General features: G+C 37.8%; 1 protein-coding gene across 17 annotated transcripts in view; it reads right to left on the bottom strand.

Annotated features, from left to right (window-relative positions):
* The window catches only part of SETD5 (SET domain containing 5), an 84,848-nt gene that overhangs the window by 9,119 nt on the left and 49,207 nt on the right, over positions 1-26,522 (bottom strand). For 12 of the 17 annotated variants that reach the window (XM_059161584.1, XM_059161589.1, XM_059161585.1 and 9 more), the window contains 12 exons: positions 25,684-25,926; positions 24,723-24,871; positions 24,214-24,331; positions 23,358-23,467; positions 22,193-22,442; positions 21,734-21,817; positions 20,090-20,347; positions 19,131-19,451; positions 18,479-18,721; positions 13,050-13,179; positions 3,468-3,712; positions 443-499 (listed from right to left, as the gene is read on the bottom strand). In XM_059161584.1, coding sequence (XP_059017567.1) covers positions 443-499; positions 3,468-3,712; positions 13,050-13,179; positions 18,479-18,721; positions 19,131-19,451; positions 20,090-20,347; positions 21,734-21,817; positions 22,193-22,442; positions 23,358-23,467; positions 24,214-24,331; positions 24,723-24,871; positions 25,684-25,926 — 2,208 coding nt within the window. The remainder of the gene's footprint in view (positions 1-442; positions 500-3,467; positions 3,713-13,049; positions 13,180-18,478; positions 18,722-19,130; positions 19,452-20,089; positions 20,348-21,733; positions 21,818-22,192; positions 22,443-23,357; positions 23,468-24,213; positions 24,332-24,722; positions 24,872-25,683; positions 25,927-26,522) is intronic. The other 5 variants (XM_059161591.1, XM_059161587.1, XM_059161590.1 and 2 more) reach the window with 1 other exon arrangement.

Raw genomic sequence — 26,522 nt, 5'->3', positions numbered from 1 at the left:
CACTGCCTAACTTTTCTAGAATAAAATGCTCCTTTATCAGCCCAAGATAATAAATATCAAAAGATAACTCTACCAACTTTTGATTTCAACTTTATTTAACAAACACACCTTATTTGTTACTTTCTTTGCCAAGGCTCCCACATCTTCAGCTTGCTTTAAACTTGACTTCCAGATTCTATTCTTTAAACTCTTCAGCCGCCCCCTCCCCCAAACAACAAACCCCAACACACACACCCACACACACACCCTTTATTTTCCTCCATCTACATTGAAAGTTCTAAGTGATCCAGTCATACATGGGAAGATTTACTCAACTTACAGTGACTGACTGGTTGCTCTTCAGCCTACTGCACCCCATTCACTCAATCCCCCCAGCCCTCCCACACACTCATGCACACTCACTCTCAGCCTCCAAGTGTGATTGAGATGGTGTGATAACTACCTCGGGTGACAGGGACTCAGGCCTATTCGCAGGGGAACTCTCAGGGGAGGATATGTTCTAGAGGAGGGAAAAGCATCTTGTTATTCATCTATCCGAAGTCAAGAAGCAGAACAAAACAAACAAAAAAATCAAAGCAAGCATAGATGGTTAGCCACAAGTTTTTGTGGTGGGGGCAAGGGGAGGGAAAAAATGCACAGGGGAAATGTTTAACTGCTGAATTCATCTCAATGGACAGAACAACTGGTTAAAAATGCTTCCTTGGTGTCCTTGAAAACATTTAGGGATAAACTTTATAATGTTTCATGCTTTAAGTAAACATCCTCAGCAGATAACAAAAAAAATTTAGATTGGTGAAATTGTACACTGTAATTTCATTTGAAATTCTGTTCTACATCTGATGACAGTTTATTAGCCTATAGTACTTATTACTGATGGGCACCCTACCACTTATTCCTCCATAGGGAAATCTTTTCATCCCACACCTCCTTCTGAAACGTATTTCTTCATTCTCCTGTGTGGCTCAGGCCTGCCATCAGTGTTGAGGGAAAGTGCTGGGCATGCTGGGGCTGACAAGGCTAGGGAGATGGCCAGCTCTCCTGCATAACAGTTATAGGACACAGAATGCAATCCAGCTCATAGGCTAGACGGTTCACAGCATAATCTAACTGGATCTGAACACCCCTGACTACCAATGTTCTCTGATATGAAAATGCCTGTACTTTTGGGAACAGAGAGTGGGGGAAAGCAGATGGGAACATTTCAAGTCCCTGCATTTTAAACAGGCTTCCCCTTAGAGCTTTCACCTGATGCAGCACTGCCAGAGCACTCAAACAGGAACTGGCCAGTGAACTCTGATGGGAGATCTGAATGGTAAAAAGTGGACAGAAAGATGGTGGTGGTTGTGACAAGGATTCAGAGTACTAGGGGTAAAGGAAGGGGAGGGTTCCTAATGTTGGAGACCCAGGTGGCAGATCCATTCCATGGGAGGTGAAATGAGGCTGTTAATTTTATTTGGTGGGCTGGGTAGTGTGTAGATACTGGGCGAGGAAGAGAAGGGAAAGGTTATTCTGGTGGAAAGGAGAGGTTGATTAAGGTAGCCCTCTCAAAGTTGCTTTTTACTCTTTTTCTTTGATGCTTCCCCTCCCTCACGATCTTGCTCTCTTCTACTACACGTCTTCTCCGCTCTTTCTCTTAGCACTGGGGACATTTTTCACTGGGATGATTTTTTTTTTCCTTTAAAAAAGATTCTTCCCCAACCAAACTGAGCTTTACCTGTTACACCTTTTTGGTATTTCTCTGTGGATGGAAATAAGGCTTCCTATACTAGAATACAGGAAACAGCATGGCAGTTAAAATGGTGATAAAGATGGTCAGGATGGTGAAGTCTGTTTTATTGACAAGAAAGATTAAATTTCCTTAGTTAAATCGTGAGACTCAAACAGTGAAAACAGGCATTAGACTTTTTGAAGGGATGAATTATTTAATATAATACTTTTATTCCCAGTATTCTAACTTTATGCTTAGACTATGCATCACTAAACTGATCTTTGATTCAATAAATAAATAAATAAATAAATAAATAGAATGCCTTACCCTTGCACAGTGTTTCAGTTATCTAAAATACTACACGGGATTAGGAAATGCACTGAATGCTCAATTTAACGGTCTTGGAAGGTGATGTACCTTCTGATTTCTATAATTTCACCTTTTTAATTATAATTAAACCTGAAATTTTAAAGTATGAAATCCTATGCTTACAATTTGCTGCCCTCCAGGGTGAACATTCTCTTACGAAATTTTACTATTAAATTCTACTTGCTAACTGAAAAATTAAGGCAATTAGACAAAGTAAAGTTAGTAAGGCCTGAATCAGGTGCTTTACTGTATGGCTAATAAGAATGTCACAGCGAATCTGATAAAGAGTAATTTCTCTATAAATCAAATGTAACCAGGAAGGTTCCCTCTGCTTCCCCACTATCCCCTTGCCAAAGAAGTTTGCTCCCAAAGAAATTAATACAGTCTCTTCACGTATAGAACATAGCTGTTTCCTGCTTTCAAGGTTGCTAGCTACCTCCTTCTGAGTTGGCCATTCAAAAGGACGGGTTCTTTTAATCCCTATGCTTTCGTAAGGGGTGAACAGGTAGGAAGGCATTGGTTAAAGCATTCACCTTTATCAAAGAAGACATCTAGAGAAATTACAAGCTAGGGGCAGAGCTAAGTTGTTTGGTGATCAGAACAATTTTAAGAAGAAGGCAGAGACTGTTTAATGAATTTCAAATCAAAGCAGCATGCAATGGATTGATTTTTTTTTATACACAAGGATTCTATTCAGTAAACCTATTGTCATCCATGAACATGAGAATGTGAATCAGAATTAACTGTTCCAACAGCTAAAATACACATTTCTAACTTAATCCAGTGAATGTAATAAATGTCTCTTACAAATACATGTTGTTAGGCTCTTTCTAACTTTTCATTCCTAACACATTGTAACAAGAAGGGAAAGTAACCTGGAGTAGGAAAAAACCCCTCATTTGCCACAACCATACCCCAAACTTTCTAAATCCCTATTCACTGAGGCCACAGTAAGAATACAAAACAACAGGGAAAGATAGCTCACTCATTTAAAGGCCTAGAAAGAAAGAGAGTCAATCAGTATAATCTGAGCTGTGAAGCTGGTTTCATTAGTGGTTACTAGGCAGCTAGAGACCTATTTTAATCAAGGTATGCAGTAAAGACAAAAATGGAGATGTGACATGCTTACTACGGTTATGGAGACTGACAGACTGCATGCAAAAACGGATGAATGTCATCGATGGTAGAATTATTCCTTTTTGGGAAAGTATGGGGGACTTTTGGGGAAGATGAGAGGTAACAGGTCACACCGAAGCTGGGGTTTCTCATTCTCTTGCTGAGACTGGCAGGAACATGGTCAAGAAATATTGGGAATGATATTATACTTGAAATGAGGAGGGCAAATGATAATTTTCATATTCAGCACTCCCAAAAAGCAAACCCAAATCACCTCAAACTGCAGAGGAGTATTGCAGCGACTAGCAGTAGTAAGAGACGTGATTGGTGAGAACATAAGGCTGTATCCATTTCGACACTCCTCTTCTGGGTGAGATGGGCCAGGTGTGGTCAGCGAGGGGCTCTTTGAGCCTGGATTGGGAGGGGGCGGTGTGACTGGAGAAAGAGGCCGCAGTAACTTGGTGACATTCTGCTCCATCAGATAGCGAGACTTCCATTTCTTTAATGGGCTCAACAAGTCTGTGAAATACAAAACTTGGATGAGAGACTGAAACCACAGCTGAAAGGGAGGCTCTGTAGTAAAGCCATTAATCTCTAGCCCACAATGGCTCTTAATTCCTTTTCTGCCTCATCCCGATGTTATCTCCCTGCTATCAAACCAAAAGCCAAAGAACTCTCTAATTGCCAAATTTAAGTAATTCTCAAAATTCTCTACTGCCCAGAGAATCACCAGATGAATCTGACACTTCTCTTGACTGATCTCTGGAACAAATTTAATCTCTTCCAGTGGAAAATATAAACCTCTTATTTTTTACATGGAATTTCTAAAAATCTCACTGTCACTTAGTTAAAATCACTGTCTACTTAATTGCCAAGTGACCAGCTCAAGTTTCTAGAATGTTAACTCCATACTCCTTTTATCTTCTTTTATATATTTCTACCATTTTTTGGTAGAAAATTTTTTACTTTAGTGGGAAAGAGTTACAAATGATTACCTGACCTATATATCTGGCCCCTAGTTTTAGAGTGCTTCAAAGTAGGAAATAATTTTTACAAAAATTTCTCCCAACCATTTTAAAAAATGAGGCTGGTACTCTTTTTCTGATTGGAATATCCTACACTTCTTTTATTTCTTGGATACACTTATAAAGGAAACTACTACCCTATATATTTTAATGACCACTCGGATCAAAGCACCTATCTCACTTTCTCAGAGGAAAAAAAATCTTTTATTCATTTACAGCTAAAAATATTTATTTACTTAATACCTACTATATGGAAACCACTGAATTAGGTATGTAAGGGAAGGTCACCCTATAGTCTATTTAAGGGGATTTACAAATTTGTGAGGAAGAGAAAAAGTATGTTTAATATATATTATTTAATATTTAAATCATTAAATATAAATAATATAAAACATGCATAATGTAAGTTTAAGAATCTCTATAGAGGATCATACTGCTGTGCATTTGTAAAAAATAATTATGCTTTGCAACTCTTTTTTTTAAATTTAATTTAATTTTTTAAAAAAGATTTTGTTTATTTTTCATTTATTTGACAGAGAGAGAGATCAGAAGGAGGCAGAGAGGCAGGCAGAGGGGGAGGGGGAAGCAGGCTCTCCACTGAGCAGAGAGCCCGATGCCAGGCTCGATCCCAGGACCCTGAAACCACGACCTGAGCCCTAAGGCAGAGGCCCAACCCACTGAGCCACTCAGGTGCCCCTGCTTTGCAACTTTTGATCGCAGGGTCCTGAGTTCAAGCCCCATATTGATTGTAGAGATTACTTAAAAAGAAATTCTTAAAAAAAAAATTATGCTTTTAAGTGCTTATGATATGCCAGGCACTACTCTATGTGCTTTATGTGAATTATCAGATTTAATATGAACTCTATAAATCCATTTTAAAGATGAGTAATTTGATGTGCAGAGATAAAGACTAGATAATTTAGTTTCATTTACATTCTTTTTTCTTTTTTTTTTTTTAAAGATTTTGCTTATTTATTTGAGAGAGAGAGACACAAAGATAGTGAGAGAGCACAAGCAGGGAGAAGAGGAAGAAGCAGGCTCCCTACTGAGCTCCCTCCTGAGCCCAACGTGGGGCTTGATCCCAGGACCCCAGAATCATGAACTGGATGAAAGGCAGACTTAAGGGCTGAGCCACCTAGGTGCCCCTCATTTACATTCCTAATCATGATGTCAAAATATATCCCCAAGGCTAAGTGGAAGGAGTGGCATTTATCCCATGCCTTCAAGGACAAGTGCTGGGACAGAAGGCATGATCAGAATTATGCTTCAGGACGATTTACTCTGGCAGTAACAGTTATGAGGCACTGAACTAGGCTAGCAGATGTGGAAATGGAGAGAAGAATAAATGCCAAAAATACAGAACATGCTTTTTCCTTTTGATATGTGAGAATTTCTTATTATCTCAGATTGAAGTATATTCGTATTTTTGTTTTCCAAAAACAGAGCTTTCTTTCTGATTTTCCTCCTTTGAAAGATGCTTGGGCATAAAAAAACAAAGATGTGATTCATGACATGTTTAGAATACTTTTTTTTTTTTTTTAAGATTTTATTTATTTATTTGACAGAGAGAGAGATCACAGAGAGAGAGGGGGAAGCCGGCTCCCAGCTGAGCAGAGAGCCTGATGCGGGCCTTGATCCCAGGACCCTGAGATCATGACCTGAGCCGAAGGCAGAGGCTTAACCCACTGAACCACTCAGGTGCCCTTAGAAGACTTTTTAATGTACACTTGAGAGTAAATCTTAAAAAAACAAAAAACAAAACAAAACAAAACCCACTGCTATACTGACAGGTCCAACACTAAATACTAAAGGGAATTAGATAAGTAATAAAGCTCACTCTAGGAAAGTTAGAATGTACAGATGAACCCTACCACTTCCAAATCAACTTATAGGTCATTCACATAAAACATATTTATTGAGTTCTTATTATGGTATCATATTCAACAAAATAAATCTGATATCTGCCATGATGGAAGCTTATGGGCCAGTGGTCATTTGCCTTTTTTCTACCTATAACACTATACATTCAAATTTTTTTCAAGTCTTATGTCATTTTTCTTTATATTCAAATAATCTGCAAAACTGTATAAACAAACACCCACATATTTAAACAAACACAAAACTTGAAACCATACCTATAGATTAATATACTCCTAATATCCCGGTGCATTTTCACCTAGACCTTTTTCTTGACATGGCCTTACTGACCCTTGCTTAATACAGCTTAGTAACCTACAATTTTCATTCAGGAACACATGGTAAAAAGCATCTAGCAACATCCACATGGTTAAGCATTTGCCTTGGGCTCAGGTCAAGATCCTGGGGTCAGGGAATCAAGTCCTGCATCGGGCTCCTTGCTCAGGAGAGAGCCACACCCTCTGCTTGTGTTCTCTGACAAATAAAATCTTAAAAACAAACAAAACAAGGGGCGCCTGGGTGGTTCAGTGGGTTAAAGCCTCTGCCTTTGGCTCAGGTCATGATTCCAGGGTCCTAGGATCAAGTCCCACATCGGGCTCTCTGCTCAGCAGGGAGCCTGCTTCCTCTTCTCTCTCTCTGCCTGCCTCTCTGCCTATTTGTGATCTCTGTCAAATAAATAAATAAAATCTTAAAACAAAAACAAACAAAACAAAACGAAACAAAAAACCCAAAAAAGCTGGCCTATTTTCCCTTTATCTCCAAATATACTTTAACTCAAAACATACTACAGTAGAAGGTAGTAATTCTTCAAAAATCTTTTGTAATTATAGAATTATAACTTCTCCACTGATTTGAAATATGACATTTATCCTATTAGATTCTTGCACAAACTGGGTTTAGTTTTGTACAGTTTTACTGCTGCCTAAATGGCATCAATACTGACATTCATTTTAGTAAAACTTGGGTGATTTCATTTATTCAACTGTAGCTGTCCAAAATATTTTGGCTCTTCTAGTATACTTATTCCCGCCAGTGAACTGTTGAAATCATTCACCATGCTGACAGTACTTCCCCCACCAAAGTCATTTTGATTGGTATTACATTAAACTCAGGGGTAACTGAAGAATTCTCACTCAGCATACCTTGGTAACACTCTTTCAGCTACTCATGCCTTCATTTATACCTCTTCAATAGATATGTCATATTTCTTTCTTTCGTTCGTTCATTTATGAGAGAGAGCAAGCAAGCGAGAGCAGGGGAGGGGCAGAGGGACAAGCAGACTCCCTGACGAGCAGGGAGCCAGACTTGGGGCTCCATCCCAAGACCCTGAGATCTGCGTCCTGAGCCAAAGTCAGATGATTAACCAACTGAGCAACTCAGGCACCTTGATTTGTCACATTTCTAATTAGGGTTACTTGCCCATGTTCTCCAGTTTTTGTTATCTCTGTGTATTATTACGCATATTTCTGTGTTATTATCTGCACTTTTTTTTTTTTTTTAATAGTTACTTGAGAGAGAGCACACATGATTGAGTGTGAGTTGAAGGAATGGTAGAGGAAGAGGGAGAGAGAATCCTCAAGCAGACTCCCTGCTAAGTGCAGAGCCTGAATGAGGGCTTGATTCCATCTGAGCTTGACTCTAGGACTCTGAGATGATGATCTGAGCTGAAATCAAGAGCTGGGCGCTTAACCGACTAAGCCACCCAGGTGCCCCTCTACATGTTATCTTATTATTATTATTTTTAAATAACATTATTATTATTATTTTTTAAGATTTTATTTATTCACTGGACAGAGAGAGTTCACAAGTAGGCAGAGAGGCAGGCAGAGAGAGAGGAGGAAACAGGCTCCCTGCCGAGCAGAGAGCCCGATGTGGGGCTCGATCCCAGGACCCTGGGATCATGACCTGAGTCGAAGGCAGAGGCTTCAAACCACTGAGCCACCCAGGCACCCCTCTACATGTTGTTTTTACCATGTAAAAAAATGTTTATCTTTGTATCTAGCTACCAGTGTTTTAATAAACTCACTTGGCTTTTCTAGGTAGATAAAGCATATTACTTGTACACAATGATAACACACACATCCTCTTTACCTGTACTTTTATCTCACAGATTTTTTTTTTTTGGGTACTCACATTGTCTAATAATTCTAGACACTATTAATTAATATAAAAGGGGGATAATCTGATAACCCATTTTTTAAATTTATTATAATTTTAATTGAAGTACAATTTAGTACACAGTATTAATTTAGTTTTGGTGTTCTTGATAATGCATTTTAAGGTTTAATACAAATAGTTTTCACCATTAAGCATAACTGGCAACTATTTTTCAGAAAGATGTAAAAAAAAAATCTAAGATGGGGGGCAGGTGGGGGGCCTGGGTGGCTCAGTTGGCTAAGTGTCCAACTTTTGGTTTCCATTCAGATCATGAGCTCAAGCCCTGTACAGGGCTCCACACTCAGCACAGAGTCTACTTGAGGCTCTCTCTCCCTCTCCCTCTGCTCCTCTTCCTTCTAACCTTTTTTTTAAAAAAGGTTATTATTAGCATCTTATTTTACTAGATTTATCCTTAAATTAATTTTTACTGTACTATTACTCCCCCTCCTCCACTTGGCCTGCTAGTAAATTAATTATATGAATAATTTTTCAAACACTAAAATATCCTTATATTTGTAGGAGAAATTTCATTTTGTCATAATATACTTTTATTTTGATATTCTTACAGAGTCAAGATTCAGATCACTGAAATCTAACTTAAAAGTAGTAAGATGTTGGGGCCCCTGGGTGGCTCAGTGGGTTAAAGCCTCTGCCTTTGGCTCAGGTCATGATCCCAGGGTCCTGGGATGGAGCCCCGCATCAGGCTCTCTGCTCAGCAGGGAGCCTGCTTCCCCCCCCTCTCTCTGCCTGCCTCTCTGCCTACTTGTGATCTTTGTCTGTCAAATAAATAAAATCTTAAAAAAAAAAAAAAGTAGTTTGATGCTGTTTTGGGGGGTTAGTTTGACAAAATAAAGGGTGAAAAATTTAATAAAACTGTAGAGTATATAGTATATACATGCATATGGTATGCTATGTGCACCCAAAAGTATGTGCACATAGCAAATAAACAAATTTTACCACTCCTTCAGTGCTTGAAACCCTGCTTTTTATTCTCTACATTTTTGCAGTTATTAATAATTCGATAACTAGTACTTTGTACAAAACTTTTTAGTCCATATTTATTTCTGTAGAACAACTATGTTAGGTAGTATTCTTTTTTTAAGTTTATTTCTTTATGTCATCTCTAACTCCAGTGTCGAGGCTGGAACTCATGACTCTGAGATCAAGAGTCACATGCTCTACTGACTGAGCCAGCCAAGCAACCCAGAGTATTAGTCTTTTTAATACATTATATTAAACCTTAGCAAATTGCTAGTAGTAAGAATATTATTCTCCTGCCATTTTTATTGCAAATCCTTTCTCTTTTTTTTTCTCAAATCCCTTCTCTTAATAGACTTCTCCTCTATTAAGCTCTAAATAATATTTAGACAATATAGACACAGACACTTTATTCAAGTTTCACTTAAAAAAAATTTCAATGTGTCTAGAACTTGTTTTGGCAAGATCTAATTCTTTTTAATCTCTCAAGTAAAGTAAAAATTCCAGAACAATTTAGCAAATATTTCATTTACCTAAGACCTGTTTCTGGCTATTCTATCCCATACACACATATACACTCAGGCACCAGTACTATTTTAATTTAAGTATTAGCTTCCGGCTTCATATTAGAAACTAGTTTTGGTTTTTTTTTTGAGAGAGAAGTCAAGCGAGCGGGAATCTTAAGCAGGCTCCAAGCTCAGCGCAGAGCCCAAGGTAGGGCTTGATCTCACTATCCTGAGACCATAACCTAAGCTGAAATCGAGACATGTACTTAACCAGATGAGCCACCCAGGTGCCCCTTAGAAACTAGTTCTGTACTGCTAGGGAAGGCACTTCTTTGCCTTTTTATTTTCTTCTTTTTTCTTATTTTCATGTTAATTTAGATAAACTTCATTTAATCAACTTCCATAATGAGCTACTTCGATGGGAACTATATTAAACTGGGGGTGGGAAGTGGGGAAGGTGGGGGAGATACTACAGTTATAATTTTCATTAAGAAATATAGACTTTATCTTCAAGACTTTATAAACATATTTCTCCGCAATGGTTTACTCCACACACTCCACTATGAGACCATAACCACTATGGTTATTCCCAGGCAGTTTCTTTAGTTTTGTTAAGTTTGGGAATGAAAAAATTTTAATTCATTTTTGTAGTATACAAATGTTATTAATTTTTGCATATGTACCTTCTATCCAGTGGTTTTACTAAACTTTTTTTTTTTTTTAAGATTTTATTTATTTATTTGACAGAGAGAGAGAGATCACAAGCAGGCAGAGAGGCAGGCAGAAAGAGAGGAGGAAGCAGGCTTCCGGCTGAGCAGAAAGCCCGATTTGGGGCTTGATCCCAACCCCAGGATCATGACCTGAGCTGAAGACAGAGGTTTTAATCCACTGAGCCACTCAGAAGCCCCGGTTTTACTAAACTCTTACTAAATCTAAGTTTTTCAGGTGATTAGACTTTCCTAGGTACATATCCACACCATTTACAAACAATGAACATTAAGCTCTCTCCTTCCTGAGGATTAATTTTATTTTTTATTCCTAATCAAGTTTAGATTTTAGGAACTTAGCATCTTTAATGTACCCTAGTATCTGACTAATTTCTGTAAACAGAAATGCTCAACAAGAAAGAGTATTTTACGTAGAATAATGTTAGTAATAATTCCTATTATGGGTTTGATATTACTCTAACCACTTTACATATATTATTTAACTCACTAATCTCATATAAGCTCTACAAAACAGGTATTACCATTCCCATTTTAGAGAGGAGGCTCAGGGATGCTTAGTAACTTGCCTAACATCATGTACTTAGTAAAGGATAGAGCTGGTTTTCAAATTCAGGTCCATTGGATTCTTTCTACTCTACCAAAACACTTCTCTTTCTCTCTGACCCTCCCCCTCCACCAGAAGGAGGAAGAGGTGGGGTGGGGAGAGGAACAGGGTGTGGGGTGGAGAGAAGGGAGGATCTTAAGCAGGCTCTACATTCAGCACAGAGCCTGATGTAGGGCTTGGTCCCACAACCCTGAAATCATGACCTGAGGTGAAATCAAGAGTTGGGTGCTTAACCAACTGAGCTACCCAGGCACCCCCACTTCCCTTTCTTGATTAACATCTCCTTGGTCTTTTTGAAAAAACATAACTAGCAAATAAAAATAATCCCTCAGGATTTATACTAACTTGCATCAATATACCATCATTCTACTGATCATCATCATTCTACTGATTCTACATACCATACCATCAAACTACTGCTTGGTTTAATTAAATATTTTCCTTTTGGTTATGTTGCTCCTTAAGGGCAAGGTGTGTTCTTCAAATGTTTCTCACTGCTAGAGACCAGAGCAAAAATTCAATAAAGGTTGGTGACTAAGAGTCCTAATTCCATTCCAACCAAGGCATGTAATAACAAGACATTTTGCCTATGAGTCTTTGCTAGTCAGGACATGAACTGTTATACAACCTTCCTTTCCCAAACTCAAATGCAAAACACAAATGCAAGTGTGCCTAATTACGTATACTAGATGGAAGATTTAAGTTATACTCTCACTGTACTGTAAAAGCTTACAATAAATTGCTAATATTGATGAAAATCTGGTATCAGCATTTCTTTGTATTTGTCTAGTTTGAGTAAATCTCTCTAATTTTTGATGCAGAAGGGTAAAATACTTTAAGAATAAAGATTAAGATAAGATAAATAGTATCATTTATCTTCCAGATGTTCACACTGGGGTTTTATTATCCTGGGGTTATACATGTGAAAATTTATAAGGTATAATCCAAATTAGAGATAGAGGAATTAACTAATAATTAAAAAAAAAAATTTTAGCAGCTTACTTTTTTCCACATATAATATTACACATAATTTTAATATAAAGCAGATATTATTAGTACAAATCTATTTAAGTTCATATTTAGTCACAGGCAATGAACAGAAACAGTGAAGTAGTTTTTAATGAAAATCTGAAATATTACATCATGTTAACTGTAATCTTACATGACCTTTAGCATCTATTTTAGTTTTTTGATTACATAATATTCACAAAACTTATTTAGAGATAAACTTATGGAAGTCACAGAGAACTTTTCAATTAAGCTGAAATTGGCAGGAGAAACTTTGGTAAAAAGACTGGTAAAAAGACTTTGGTAAAAAAACTTTTGGTAAAAAGCCAAAATAAGGTAGCCTCACAGATTCATGTACCAGTGCTCTCAATTGCAATTCAATTAAAATTACAAATTTTACAATTCTTTTACAAATTCTTACAATTTTTAAGGACCTTCTAATTTAAAAACTCACAAGGACTTTATATTGGATTCAAAGCCATGTTTCCTAAAAAATTTTGCACTAATTGTGTAAGCCCTTTTGAAAACAATACCATTTTAAGGATTTCTCATTTATTTCATTCACCCAACCCCACCCAGCTCAATCATGTGTAATCTTTATTGTTTCCTCAACAGCACCCCACATTTTTCTTGCTTATTTCTCCTCTTATAAACATGGATATAGATTTCCTAAACTTACTACTTTAAACGTATCTAACCTTTTTTTAACCATTTCTGCTGTTATCTGTACACTGTCTAGTTCCTTCTTTGTCGGCGTGGGAAAACTGTTCCCTGACTTGAGATCTCTCTCTTCCTCTGTAAAGACAGATGTAAAGTAACTATTTAGATAACAATTTTTTTTTAATCAAACTGTTCAAATACTCAAACTGAATTTTTTTATGTCGACCTGAAATAATCATTGCTCATGTATTCAGGAAGTTTTGAGATACGTACCTGCATTGTCTTTGCAGATACTAGAAGAGTTACTATTCTCATTACTTTGGTATAGATGCTGAGTTCTAGTCTCTTGGGGTACAGATGATGTTTGAGTCATCCCTTCTTCCAAGGCTTGCTTTATCCAGCGCTACAACGGGAAAAGAACCAGGGAATTATCAATAATCATTTAAAACTACTTAGTAAAGCTATTTCAAATACATTAACTGGATCATTACATATCAACTGGAGAGATGCACTCCAACACTCACTGAGTTCCACAGTCAAGTACTCTTTGTCTTGCATTTCAGCATATTAGAATATTGCCCCATCAATTCCTTCTATGGGGCAAAATTGAGAAAATCTGGACTATACATAATGAGATCCCATCAAAAAACCAAAACCAGTAAAAAATGATTACTATTCAACTTTTCATATTGTTTAGAACGGGGTAAACTGAAAGAGATTAAGAAATCTTAGCTTTCATTTGAGAGAGAGACTTGATCATATAGGATAAAACTAGTACATAAATAAGTGCCTAAAAAGGAAGATATAAGATCTCTTAAGAGTTTTCTACCCTGTACTGGGGACATCTGAAGAGATAATAGAAAAGATTCACAGGAAGACTCTGGATGAGAATAAACAGCTCTTCAATACAGGTACAAAGTACTTCCAAAAGGTCTACTCTCAGATGGAATAGCCTGTGAGTTTTTTCTCCCTACTAAGTACTTCGGTTAAATTAGGCCAAGAATAATGCAAATCACCAGAATAAATGAAGTTTTGCAGAAATCAAAAAGGGGAAAAAGTCAAAAAGAGCTCTCTAATCAGTCACTTTTTTTGTAATGAATACTAGAATCTAAAATGATGAGATACAAATTTAGGTCAGAAAAGTGAGCCTGCAAAGATTAGGATAACAAGATTATTCATCCTGGGGAAGAGAGAAAATTTCTTACCTGTAATTGTGTTCTCTTAAGATACACAGTTGTAGGTTGCTGACCACTCTGTGGCTCTCCTGCCCTGACATAAGACAGATCGAATTTTGATAAACATCAATTTCTGAATCAGACCCTCCCCCAAATAGGAAGAGCAATGGTGATTATAATTTCACACCTTTAGAGAACAAGTATTACAGGTAAGTAAATATTCTCTTCACTGAAGAGAGCAAATAGATTTACCCTCTTAGAAACTTAGGAAATAATGCGAGGAGAATTTCACCATGAAAAATTTTAGATCATGTAAACAAATGGCTTTGTGGTCTACCAAATGAAAGCAAAAATAAAACTGTAAACATGAGGCAATAAGAGTGAATAAGCATATAAAAGAGATCTCAACAGTCAGTTGAATCGTTATCAACATTTTATGACATGACCAGATCTTGGAAAAGCCGTAACAAGACCATGAATGAACTCGCTTACACAGAATACTGACATCAAGATGAACTGTCAGAACCACAGTACCTTACAACTTAGAAGAGACCTTGGAAGTCACCGTGTCCAAAGCACTCATTGTATAGATGGGGAAAACTAAGCCCAGGAGGACAAAATGAGTAAAAAATCCTTTGTTATAGATAACTCAAATACAAGTTTTTCTTTTCAAAGCAGATGACAGGACTCACTTGGGGTCACTGTGCTTTTCTCCAAGAGAAGATAATTTCTTAAATTTCCAGTGTCAAGTAGATGCACCCATAAAAGAATTTAAACTCTGGATCTGATGACTACACAAAGGGAAAATAAAACCAGGACAGGGGCATTCTAAGAAGTAAGATGCTGCTATGGTTAGCTATAAAGTCAAACATAGCAAATACAAGCAAACCCATTCCTCCTGGCCCTTCTGTATGTCTATGTAATATTTTAGAGTCGACAAAAAACAAAAAACAATCCCTCCCAAAACAAACAAAACAAAAAAACTCGAACATTTGCTTGTAACTAACAAGTTCCATAAAAACAAATTAATTTTAGATGCCCTTAGCATCAGTTCTAGCTACAGTTATTAGGTCAAAAGGATACTTCCTCCTCCTCCAAAACTCTGTGTAAGAGTCTTTTAGAAGCTCAGAGATAGGTAAGAGAAATGTTTTGACAAGTCTCATTACCAAGGGGAAGGAGCAAAGAAGTAATTTGGGTTTTGGTGTTCAAAGATCTGGACTGAAATATGGCTGTGCCTCTCACTAGCTGCCTAACTCCAGGCAATCCGTATCAGCTAAAGTTTCTGGATCTATAAATCAAGGCCAATAACCCAACTTCACAGGGTTGTCACAAAGGCTAAGTGAGAATGCATATGAAGAAAGCTCACAGTTTATCACTAGGTGCACATATTCAGTGAGGACCTGTTCAACTGAGTATAGAGATACACAGATTATATAACCCCCTCCTGTATACACAATAAAATACCAATGCAAAGCTAAGTATTTCAGTTCAGTCAGGATGGTTTTCTAAGAAATCTGGAAGACCAATCCCCCTCTAACCCACATGTATTATACCTATAAAGTTGAAGCTTAGAGAAGATTTAGAGAGAACAAAGAAGGAAGGACACTACTGAAAGGCTTACTGGCCACTCATAAAATCAATGTTTCCATTCTAAAGTAAGTGAAGACCCAATACAAGATAAGCCATAATGTGCTTTTTAAGAACTATGATTCATTATAATTTAGAGACTCCAGGGACTTCAAAAATGTTCTGTCAAACACCCTAAGAATCTGGATGCAAGTATACAACATGCAACTTTACATAGTTTTTATTTATGGGGCTATTACATCCTTTAATCAGATAAGAAACAGTATGCCTATCAGCAATACACACTGCTCTAACTAATCCCAAGGGTGGTTTTTCTCATCTAACATATTCTCCTCTGAGAAATTTTCAGAAAACTGTAACAATTTTGTTGAATAAGGCAGATCTTCTTAGGTCCTATACTAGGACCGAAGCGTCCTTTCTAACCGATCTAAAAAATAACTCTTTTCCATCCCTACCTAGAATAAAGCAGAGTTCAATTTCTAGGTAAAAAGACTCAATTTCATTAATTTTGTGCTGTAAGAGTGAAATTTTTATTCTGTAATATCATCTGTATGTTAACAGCAGATATTAAACCTGTGACTTAACCTAATTCAGATCTAAACTTAAAAAAAATTTAAAGACCAAATTTAAGTGAGATAATCTTGCTAGATAACTTAGCGTACATATCCTGAACTCTTCCTGAAGACTAATATGACATACAGAGATAAAAGTGCCTGAGCAGAGCCTGCAGAAAACAAGACTAAGGACGGTCAGACACATCTGGAGAATAAAACATGGACATGAGTTAAATGGGACTTTTATCTGTTGCCAGTGGAGATAACAAAGATGAGCTATAGATACAAGTCCTAAATTGTATGAGGTAAAAGAGTTCCAAGCAATGGATTTTCTATCAGATTTGAAATCAAATTCATACATGTTTTTGGTTTTTACAGGACTCTGCTAGCTAGAAAATCAAGACAGGAATAGAAAGATTAGAACCTGGCTTCAGAATGATTAAGGTGGAATTTCAAGAGGCTAGTCCATACTGCTTACAATTCAGACCTCATTCTTAATCTGTACTAAATAACTGTCTACCCTTCTCAAAGGAGCAAAACAGGAGATCCTATTGTCTGGCTTGATAAGATGCTTCAATAATTAACATCCTTAGAAGTCTAGTATTATGTCCAGCCATATACAAAACAAAAAGGAAGAACTTCTATATATATATATGTGCATGTGTGTGTGTGTGTATATATATATATATATATATATATATATATATATGTAGTCATCACCTGACTTGCTCCTCCAAACTAAAGACCATTATATGCACCTTCTCTAATTGTTCAACAGCACTCTAAAAATGTAGTTAAGATTTTGAGCTGTTACTCTTTATGAGGGACTGAGCTCAATGTAATAGGAAGATTAGTTTTACATGCCATACCAGAATTAACTCTCTAATTATTACAGAATAAGGTTAATCATATGCTCATCAAATGCAAATCAATATTTTTCCTTCTCAAATGATCTCTGAGATCCAAGGTAAGTGACTTGGTGTAAAAATTTATCCCCAGAGACCCAACCCTCCTACATCACTTAGGTAAATTTCTAGTCGTATTTTTTTCTTAAGAAAGATGTCACTGTTTTTATTCTTGACACCTGCAAATTATTCATGTGATTGTGTTATTTACAAAGCTTCTCTTTTGGCAAAGACCTCATGGTCAAATATCTCCTTGGGGGTTATTCTACTTGGGAATTTCCCCCAAATAAACCATTAAGTGACTCAAATACTTAGATAAGATGTGCAGTTTGAAGACTTTCTTCAGTGTATGCTACCCATTCAGTGGTAGTGCCCTTCCTTGTGCACAGAACCCTGTTGCCCTCCTCCCCTCCATATCCCACACCACTTTATCTCATCTTTCATACCCCCCACCCCCAAGAAATAATTTCTGCTCTTTGGGAAAAGAGAAAAGCTTTAAGTTTGGAGGAGTCAGGGAAGACCTGCCTGGAGTTGGAGACTTCATCACATCAAATAATCTACATGCAGCATCCTCATGTACGTGATGCCAGTGGAGGAGGGCAATGGCAGACACTGAGGAAGGCAGCCTGAATCCAGATCTGAGGATAAGAGAAAAGGGTGTTCCAGGGAACAGACTCTACCTCAAAGGAAGACCAAATGAAAGGGTGTCCTAAACTTCTAGAAACATAAAAATGACATTATAGGTCTGAGGGAAGTGATCTATTTCCAAGAGACATCTTTGGAAAATATGCAGGGCTTCTGGGAATTCCGAAAGAGCATTCCAAAACAACCATCAAACGCTACTGCCACTAGATCCAAAAACAGTATGTAACTAGAGAGACAGTGGGGAGAGGGGGATAGAGAGAGAAGAGAGAGAGAGAGAGAAAATTTTAGAGCAGGTTCCGTATTTACTAGAGAATAAACAGTCCAACTTGTTATTTGACCAAGTATCAGAAAATATGCCAATTGTAACAGGACCTTTCTCTACTCTCACTCAAATGATAATGTAATTAAATTAATTCAGATCACAATTCAATCATTTTTTACTTACGCAATAGTGCTCTAGAGTACCTGGGGCCCAATCTCACACGGTAATCACAAATGGACATATTAACCAATACCATAAGAGCACACACAGAACATCCCTCCCTACCCAGTCATCAACTGCTGTGTGCTTTCAACTCAGTACTTCAAGGGCTCTCGGAAAAGACAACAGTGAATCCTCACAAACTGAGCACCAAAAATGTAGTATACATCCCACTTTCACCCCACTGACTCTTGGTGCATCACTATTCATGGCTGACACTAACTCATTATAAACTCACATGGGCAGAGAGTGGCTATCTAGAAAACATGTTAGGTATGTCACAATTAGAGGCATCCTAGGTTAAAAAAAAAAAAAACAAAAAAACCCACAAAAACCCACATAAACACAAACATACCTTTTTACAGGAGCTGAAGGTGCCGTCAGGCAGAAGGGGCCTTCGACGTCTCTCAGGGATAAAGGGTGAGCCAAAGCGAATGTAGTGTTTGGGGGTGGTGCAAATTAATGGGGAATGGATAAGACCGGGTAACATGTTCAGGGTTGTTGCCAGTACAGTTGGGTCCGTGGTGATACGTAAAGGGCACTCAACAGGGCATTCTTGCTTCTCTGCTTTGTCATTCAACCATTCTGTAACTAGATACTAAGGTAGAAAAGAGATCATTAGTTGGTGCTGTAGATGTAAAAGCCAGAAGCAGCAGCGTAGCTCACAAAGATAAACCTTAGCTAGAAACTAGGACAGAGGTAGATATAGCAGCTGCAGAGAGTATGAACTAGGCATTCAGAATGCAAAAATATCTTCCTTTACCCTCTCCATGATCATTAGGGAGCAATAATTCTAGTTATCAGCAATTTAAGCTCTGCGTAAGTTAAGGGAACAAAAGAAAAGGTAGTAGGATGGTTTCAGCTTGCTGCCTCAAAGCTTTTTATCTACAACTTTTCAATCTAGTAATACTTAGGTGATTTGCCTTTTTCTGGAGATTACAGGTCCTCTCACCATACTAAGACAGCCCTTGCCAGACCAGACTTATGAAGATGTATTTGTGACTTACCTTTTTGGTTTTGGGGTATTTAGGTGCAGCACGGTTGACATGGGATCCAGTAACTGATACCACAGTTGGGTCAGACCCCATTAATTGCCTGTTTTCTCCTGAACTGTCTATATTTCCAGCTTCAGTAGGAGTTACAGAGCTATTATTTCCTCCTTCTTCCAAGGCAGCTTGTGCCAACTCTGCCTGTTGTGCAATGGCCTGCTTCTGACGCTTTAGTCTTTGGGCTGAACTGGTCCGGTACCGAGAAATTCGACTCTTCGGTCGGGGCCTAGAAGGCTTTGCTGGAGGTGGCTTGGGGACTGGTTTTTCTGCAGCAACATCCTGTAAGAGCAAAGTGAAATGCTTACCAGAAATTTCTTATCAGCAAACATTCTATCCAGTTTTCTATTCATTTTAAGCATTCTGAATATTTAGTATTTAGAAACACTAATCTCAAATGTAATCCTTAAAAACTTACACCATCAGCCAAAGAGCTTATAGGCAGATATCTATTTCTTTACTAGTAAGTATTTATAAAATAGGTCAAAAGTCAGCTGAAAGTAGCTACCTATTTTAGGGTTCTTAGCAGGGAAGGTAATTCTTTCCTTTATTTCTTTCCTAGGTACTGAGGTTTTGCTTAGGCTGTGGTAAGGAAAGAAAAGAAGAGTTTATCCTGAGAATCCTACGAAAGGTCAGGTGCCTAATTGTGCTATACAGAAGAGCCAAAACAGATATGGAATGATTTTTATGAATTCACCACAGTTTTATCTGGCAGAAATAGTATGAAGTTATATTCTAGTCTAAAAGTGTCTTGTCAAACTCTGTCTCCCTGAATTCCACAAATCGGCTGATGAAAATGGCTTTATTTACTGCATTATGAGGTGAAGCTGAAAATGCTGTTGTTGACTATTCCACAAGATAGATAACTGACATTTGCAAAAGCAAGGATGTCTAAGGCCTGGAGTCTTTTCATCTCTTACCCCTGCTTGGGAAGACCTCCGGGTGTTCACTCCAACACTCTGTGGGGTGCTTGGGATAGCCATGTTTGAAGCAGGGTTGCTAACTTCGGGTTCAGGGACTTCTGTTTTTGCCTCTTCTCCCACAAGGGCCTCTGAAGTGGTGGTAGTAATCTCTACATCAGAGCTGCTTTGTTCCAAGGGCTGATCCCGCCGCTTCTTTCTTTTCTCTAAGTTTTCAAAAGCATGCATGATGGCTTCGACCTTCCTATCTTCCCGAGTCTAGAAAGAAATGCCATTAGCATTAGAAGGAAGCTTTAATAGGATATGGATTATTTCTTCAGAAATGTTATTAACGGAAATTCATACACATTTAAAGACATTTGCCAGTAAAATGATACATATATTTTAGAGTACAGAAGTTAAAAACTAAAAGTAAAACATTTGTTTTTTAAAAAAAGATTTTTTTTTAGAGAGTGAGTGAGAGAGGGAGAGAGAGATAGCATGCTCAAGTGGGGGAGGGCCAGAAGGAGAGAGAGAACATCCTAAGCAGATTCTACAGTGAGCACAGAGCCCAATGAGGGGCTCAATCTCTTGACCCTAAGGCCATGACCTAAGATGAAGCCAAGAGTCAGAAGCTTAACTGACAGAGCCACCCAGGCTCCCCCCAAACATTTTTTAAATGCTGGAAAGAGCTGCAGAAAAAGGCAAGGTCAAATCTAAACTTTTCAAAATGGTCCATTAATTTGAAACTTTTTAATGTAAAAGAAAAAACCATCAAAACCAATTTTTCAAAAAAAAAATTTTTTTCTCTTCAATTTCAGAATTCTAAAGTAACAAAGTAGATCTTTCACTTCTCAGGACCACAACTAAACATGGCTGACTTTAGCAAAAGAGTAGAAATTCTGAATCCATGTGACCAAAAGTTTTATTTTTATGTCAAAACTCACACAAGTCCAGAACAAGGAGCTCAAACACATGTATTTTCTTCCAACTGGGCAGTTCTTTGGAAACTAGATTGTCAGTAAGAAACCTCTTAAGACAGGGGCACCTGGGTGGCTCAGTGGGTTAAAGCCTCTGCCTTAGGCTCAGGTCATGATCCCAGGGTCCTGGGATCAAGCCCTGCATTGGGTTCTCTGCTCCATGGGGAGCTGCTTCCTGTCCCCCCCACCCATGCCTGCCTCTCTGCCTACTTGTAATCTGTCAAATAAATAAATAAAATCGTTTAAAAAAAAAAAACACAAAACCTCTTAAGACCATCATTAGGGTGCCTGGGTGGCTCAGTGGGTTAAGCCTCTGCCTTTGGCTAAGGTCATGGTTTCAGGGTCCTGGGATTGAGCCCCACATCAGGCTCTCTGCTCAGTGGGGAGCCTGCTTCCCCGCCCCCTCTCGACCTACTTGTGATCGGTCAAATAAATAAATAAAAATCTTGGGAAAAAAAAGATCATCATTAGGTAAGTCACTAGATAACTAGTGTGTGTGTGTGTGTTAAAACTAAATACATAAATAATAATGAAATCTCATTTAAAAAAAAAAAAAAAAGCCCCAATTGTCTTGTGCAGGTGAAGGTATAGTATTTTGTTAAAGAATGAGCAGATACAAACTCAGAAGAGAAGGGGTTCGTAAGCCATAAGTAGCAGAAACCAAAGGATGTTAGAAGGTACCCACCCTTCTGCTATGAGCTGGGTTCTCCTGGTCATCTGTAACCTCTTCTTTCTCCTCTTCTGCTTTTTCTTCTGGATTGTCTATTTCCTTTAAAACAGAGGTGATATTCAGCTGTACTCAGGCTCTAAGAAAAAGTAGTCGGTTTTTTCTTGGTAGCTAAAACTCTCTAAAAACAACCTCTAATGCTTTATAGTGTTATTCATGTGAGTAAATGCAGATGATAAGCACTATTCTCTGAACTGAAGCGTGGAAAGCAGTTGAATGTTCTTGACATTATTTAAAAAAAAAAAAAAAAAGAGAGAGAGAAAGACCATGAATAATGTCACCCCCACCTTGATATGAATGAAGGGCATTAAATGTTATCAGAAACTTCCTACATATAACAACATGTGGCAACCAGGATCCTCTTTATTTGCAGAGAATCAGAACCACAGCAATATTCTCTGATGAAGGAAAGATTACCTCATGGTCACTGGACACAACTGCTTTTTCAGGAACTTGTTCTGGTTGCTGACTGTTATCCTCTTCTGGAGCCTCATTCTGCTGCTCCATCTCTAGCTCTTTCCGTCGTGCTTTCCTACGTCTTGTTTCTGCTCCGATGGTGGGTAAGCTTGGAGGAGGTGGGAGTGGTGGTTCTGCAGCATTGGGATTCCTCTTCTGTATAGGGCAATTCCGGTTCCCCTTGTGACACGCACAGTCCACTTTATAATTACTGCTCCAAAGAAACAACCGAAAGTGCCTGTGTCAGCAGCCTTGCAAAATCAGTCATACTGTCCATTCATTCTCTTGGAGTAACAGTATAGTAATTTCCTCTAGTATTATCTTTGAATAAGTTTGTAAACAGACACATTAGAGTCCTGTGAATATTTTTCAATATTCAGTGTTTTCCTATATAACCCTAACTCTTACCCTACATATGGTCAGTGGAAAAGAAAGAAACCCTCACAAAGTTCAGTTCTCCCTAATACCTTTATGATACTTAGTGGGCAGTGAATCAGTAACAGGGGCTGAAAAGGTTATACTTCCCCTGCATCTACCTCCATCTTCTCCTCACTTTTGAACTACTGATTCCGTACTATTCTTGATTCCTTTTCTTCTCCTACCTGGGCTGAACATCGATTTACCATATAACCTTTTTGGCCTGAGAGGACCAAAGGAGAAAAAGCATCCATTTTATAAAATCTGTCACATATTTATCTGTAACTTGCCATTTCTGCTTTTCTGCCTTGTCACATTCAGATAGATTTACATGGTTTGAATGGATGGGGCAAATTTTAAAATTTTTATTCTGTATGGTCCCTGGAATAGCACTGTGTGCAAAACAAGAGATGCTACTGCAATTTCTAGGTGTCTCATTCCTACCCTTTTTACTGTTTTTCTATAGAGCTATGAAGACAAAACACCTTTAGTTAGGAGACCGGTGAGCAATGACATACTATGTATTTGAAGCTCTAGAAAAAGCTGCCCTAAGTCTGTCTTTCCCTACACAATTTATAGACCAAAAATGTATTACATGAGAAAAGCTTAGGTTAAAGAAAGGAAATGATAAGGAACAAAAACAGATCAACAGAAGAGCCTAATAGGTACAATAAGACCATTCACGTAGGAAAGATTTTGTAGGTCTTACCAGTTACTGTACTCATAGTCAAATGCTATGGTGACCTCAGCATCTTTGGTGATGGCCGACACCGCATAGATACACAGGTGAATCATCCCATCTGCGATCATATGTCGCACCTGTGTGAACATGGCTTACAGTTGATGACTTACCGTAAAGACCAGGAACTTTCCATAAGACAGAAAAAAACCTTTTGACAAAATAATTTCTCTCCACATAAGAGTTATGGTAGTCTTACTTACGTAACTCCATCATTTCACATGAAACTATTACACATTAACTGTTTGAAAATTTATGATACTTCTTGAAATAAATGGAGAAACCTTGAGATGTTAGAAATTGGGGTAAGATCTCTACACCTTAAAGCTGTTTTCAGTTGCATCAGAGAATTAAAATTCCTTAGCCTGTTAAAAGCTCTGTGGATTTTCTTGCTGCATTTGATGTAGCTGCGCTGATTATGCACTGAGTAATGAATTCTAGAAATGTCTAGAATCTAAATCTGAAACATTATTACCTAAAATCTAAAAAAGTGCAACCACACAGCTTAGTTTGGCCTAATGATATCTTCTATCATACAGTAATTTCTTTAATATGACCTCAATTTCTTACCCAATCTAGCTCTTTCTCCTTAGCAAATACTAAATTTGCTTTTTCCCATTTCTTCCTTTGCTAAGGAAACCCATTCCTTGCCCCCATCCAGTGAGAATAAAAGCATCATTATTTTTTGGGGGGTCTCTTATGATAAAAGATCGTAATTATTATCAACAGACCTTAATTTAATCTGGGTGAAGTTTTCAGACTGCCTCTTCAGTAGACTTGTCCTTTGATGGTTCCATTCAAAGAGAAGTTGCTACAGAAATCTTACCTCTGCATTTGGTGTACATGATCTTCTGATGAACCGAGCATCATTACCGAAAGTACGTGCATCCACACACATCTCTACACCATTGAATTTTGAGTAGAAGAGCACAAAGGGGTATGGTCTAAGGGATATAATTAAAATTCCTGTAATTCTCAACACAAATAAAAGGGCCACCCCATGACTTCACCTCAAATATGAAGCATATGCTGACAGAAGAGGCAGCAGTCCTGTGCAATGCCTGAACTTGAAAAACATCACATGTTTGTCTGCTTTTGATTAAAGAATAAGCACAAAGCAAGGAATGCTTGGCTTGGAAAGGAGTTATTACCACTTTATACAGTAAACAATTTGCAGATTTATTTGCACTTTTCTACAAATAGCAGACAGGTGTGAGCTTATATGAGCTCTAATATTTTCCCCAAGAGCATCCTATCAACCAGGATGTTTTTTATACAGCCATACCACTCTGCCAGGCCCACTTCAGCCCTCACTGCTCTGCGTGATGTTCTTACTTTTTGAAGAAATGCCCATTGACCTCAAATTGCTGTCGTAACATGACTTTCCCTCGATACTCTATTATAAGCGTGTCCAGAGCCAAGTCTCTTGCAGCCCTCAGGATCTTCCGGTGCTTTTGAACACGAGTGACTCTTCCCAGCTGTAGCTACATAAAACCAGAGAATTAACATTAGACAACAGCTACAGCAGCACAGCAGACACTTCAAGTATTTCCTAATTGAGGAAAAGGCACCAATATATCTTTAGGTTTTATTTGTAAGCTATTTAGCTCAAAAATGAAGGTTTTTTTTTTTTTTTAAACTAAGAAATTTTTGAATGATCAAAGTTTCTAGGAGACAAGCCCACCTAACAGAACAGTCACCTGGTCCCTCACAAAAGATAAAAAAATATCATAAAAAGAGATGTGATTAAGATTTTAGTGGCTCTACATCTACTGCAAAAATGATAAAGAACAAGCTTAGCTTTCTATTAAACTTGAAAATTCCTACTTAAGCTGTATAAAATTTGTTATCCTATTTTACCTATTTTTTTTTTTTTTAAGATTTTATTTATTTATTTATTTATTTGACAGAGACCACAAGTAGGCAGAGAGGCAGGCAGAGAGAGAGAGAGAGAGAGGAGGAAGCAGGCTCCCTGCAGAGCAGAGAGCCCAATGCGGGGCTCAACCCCAGGACCCCTGGGATCATGACCTGAGCTGAAGGCAGAGGCTTTAACCCACTGAGCCACCCAGGTGCCCCCTATTTTACCTATTTTTAATTAATACTTTACAAATATGTATCCAGACAGTTTCCAGTTACTACAACTTGCTTTTAATTGAAGATGCTCAAGAGCTGGCTAATTTGTAATTCTAAGGGGTTCATATATTTGAAAGAAATGATAATCCCATTATATGCCCTCTTCTTGGGTTCAGAAAAGTCTCAACTACTTATAGGGAGTCTTTCACCCTTTGATTCTTACCTGCATTTGGGAACCAATAACTGTATTATTACAGGCCAATTCAGTCTTATTAATAGTGTCTAAAATAGCAGGTTTGCCCACAAATTCCTTGCTAGAATGTAGATGTTGTTCAAGGGCGTTCTGTACATCTGCACTGTACTGATTAGTGAAAGCTTCTTCATACTGATCAGTCCATAGTCTTATCCGATTTTCCCATCCCTCAGTTGTATTCTCATCTAAATTCTGTGCTTCAGAAGGAGAATTCTGTAGAGAACAAAGGTCATGTAGGTTAGGAAAATCCATGCATAAAAATGGAGGGAAAACAGGCTGAATTTCCAGAGAAAATTTATTTTCACTTGGCAGTTGGTATGGCATAAAAGAGTAATGGCTTGGGAGTCAGGGGATCTGGCTTCTAATCATGGTTTCATTACCAGTGAGATGCAAGGTCTTGCACAACTTCTTAAACAAGCTTCGTTTCCTCATTAATAAAGTGAAAAATTAATCTGGATGATAGTCCCCATCCCATCACTGTGAATTTATGACCATTTTTAAATCACAGAAATTTTGTTCTTATCAGAAGAATGAAACCAAGCTCATAAGAAAATCTTGATAAAAATAAGCAAGAGATATACCTCAAAAGATTACAGTTTAAATTTCAATACTTAGAGTATCTGTGTACCAGCCTAAATTGATATTATTTCACTACTCTCCAGAATTTCTTTTTTTGACTTATTATTTTCATTATGCAATTAATACATGTTCATTCTAAAAATACATGTGACCCAAATAACCCGTGATCTCGTTTCCCAGAGACAAAGTCATCATTTTGGAGTATATCTTTCTAGCACTCTATTTCTGAC

Source organism: Mustela lutreola, chromosome 2 (assembly GCF_030435805.1).
Source record: "Mustela lutreola isolate mMusLut2 chromosome 2, mMusLut2.pri, whole genome shotgun sequence".
In the NCBI taxonomy this organism is placed as follows: domain Eukaryota; kingdom Metazoa; phylum Chordata; class Mammalia; order Carnivora; family Mustelidae; genus Mustela; species Mustela lutreola.
Note: the sequence above shows the minus strand (reverse complement) of the source record. Positions and strands in the feature narration are given on the sequence as shown.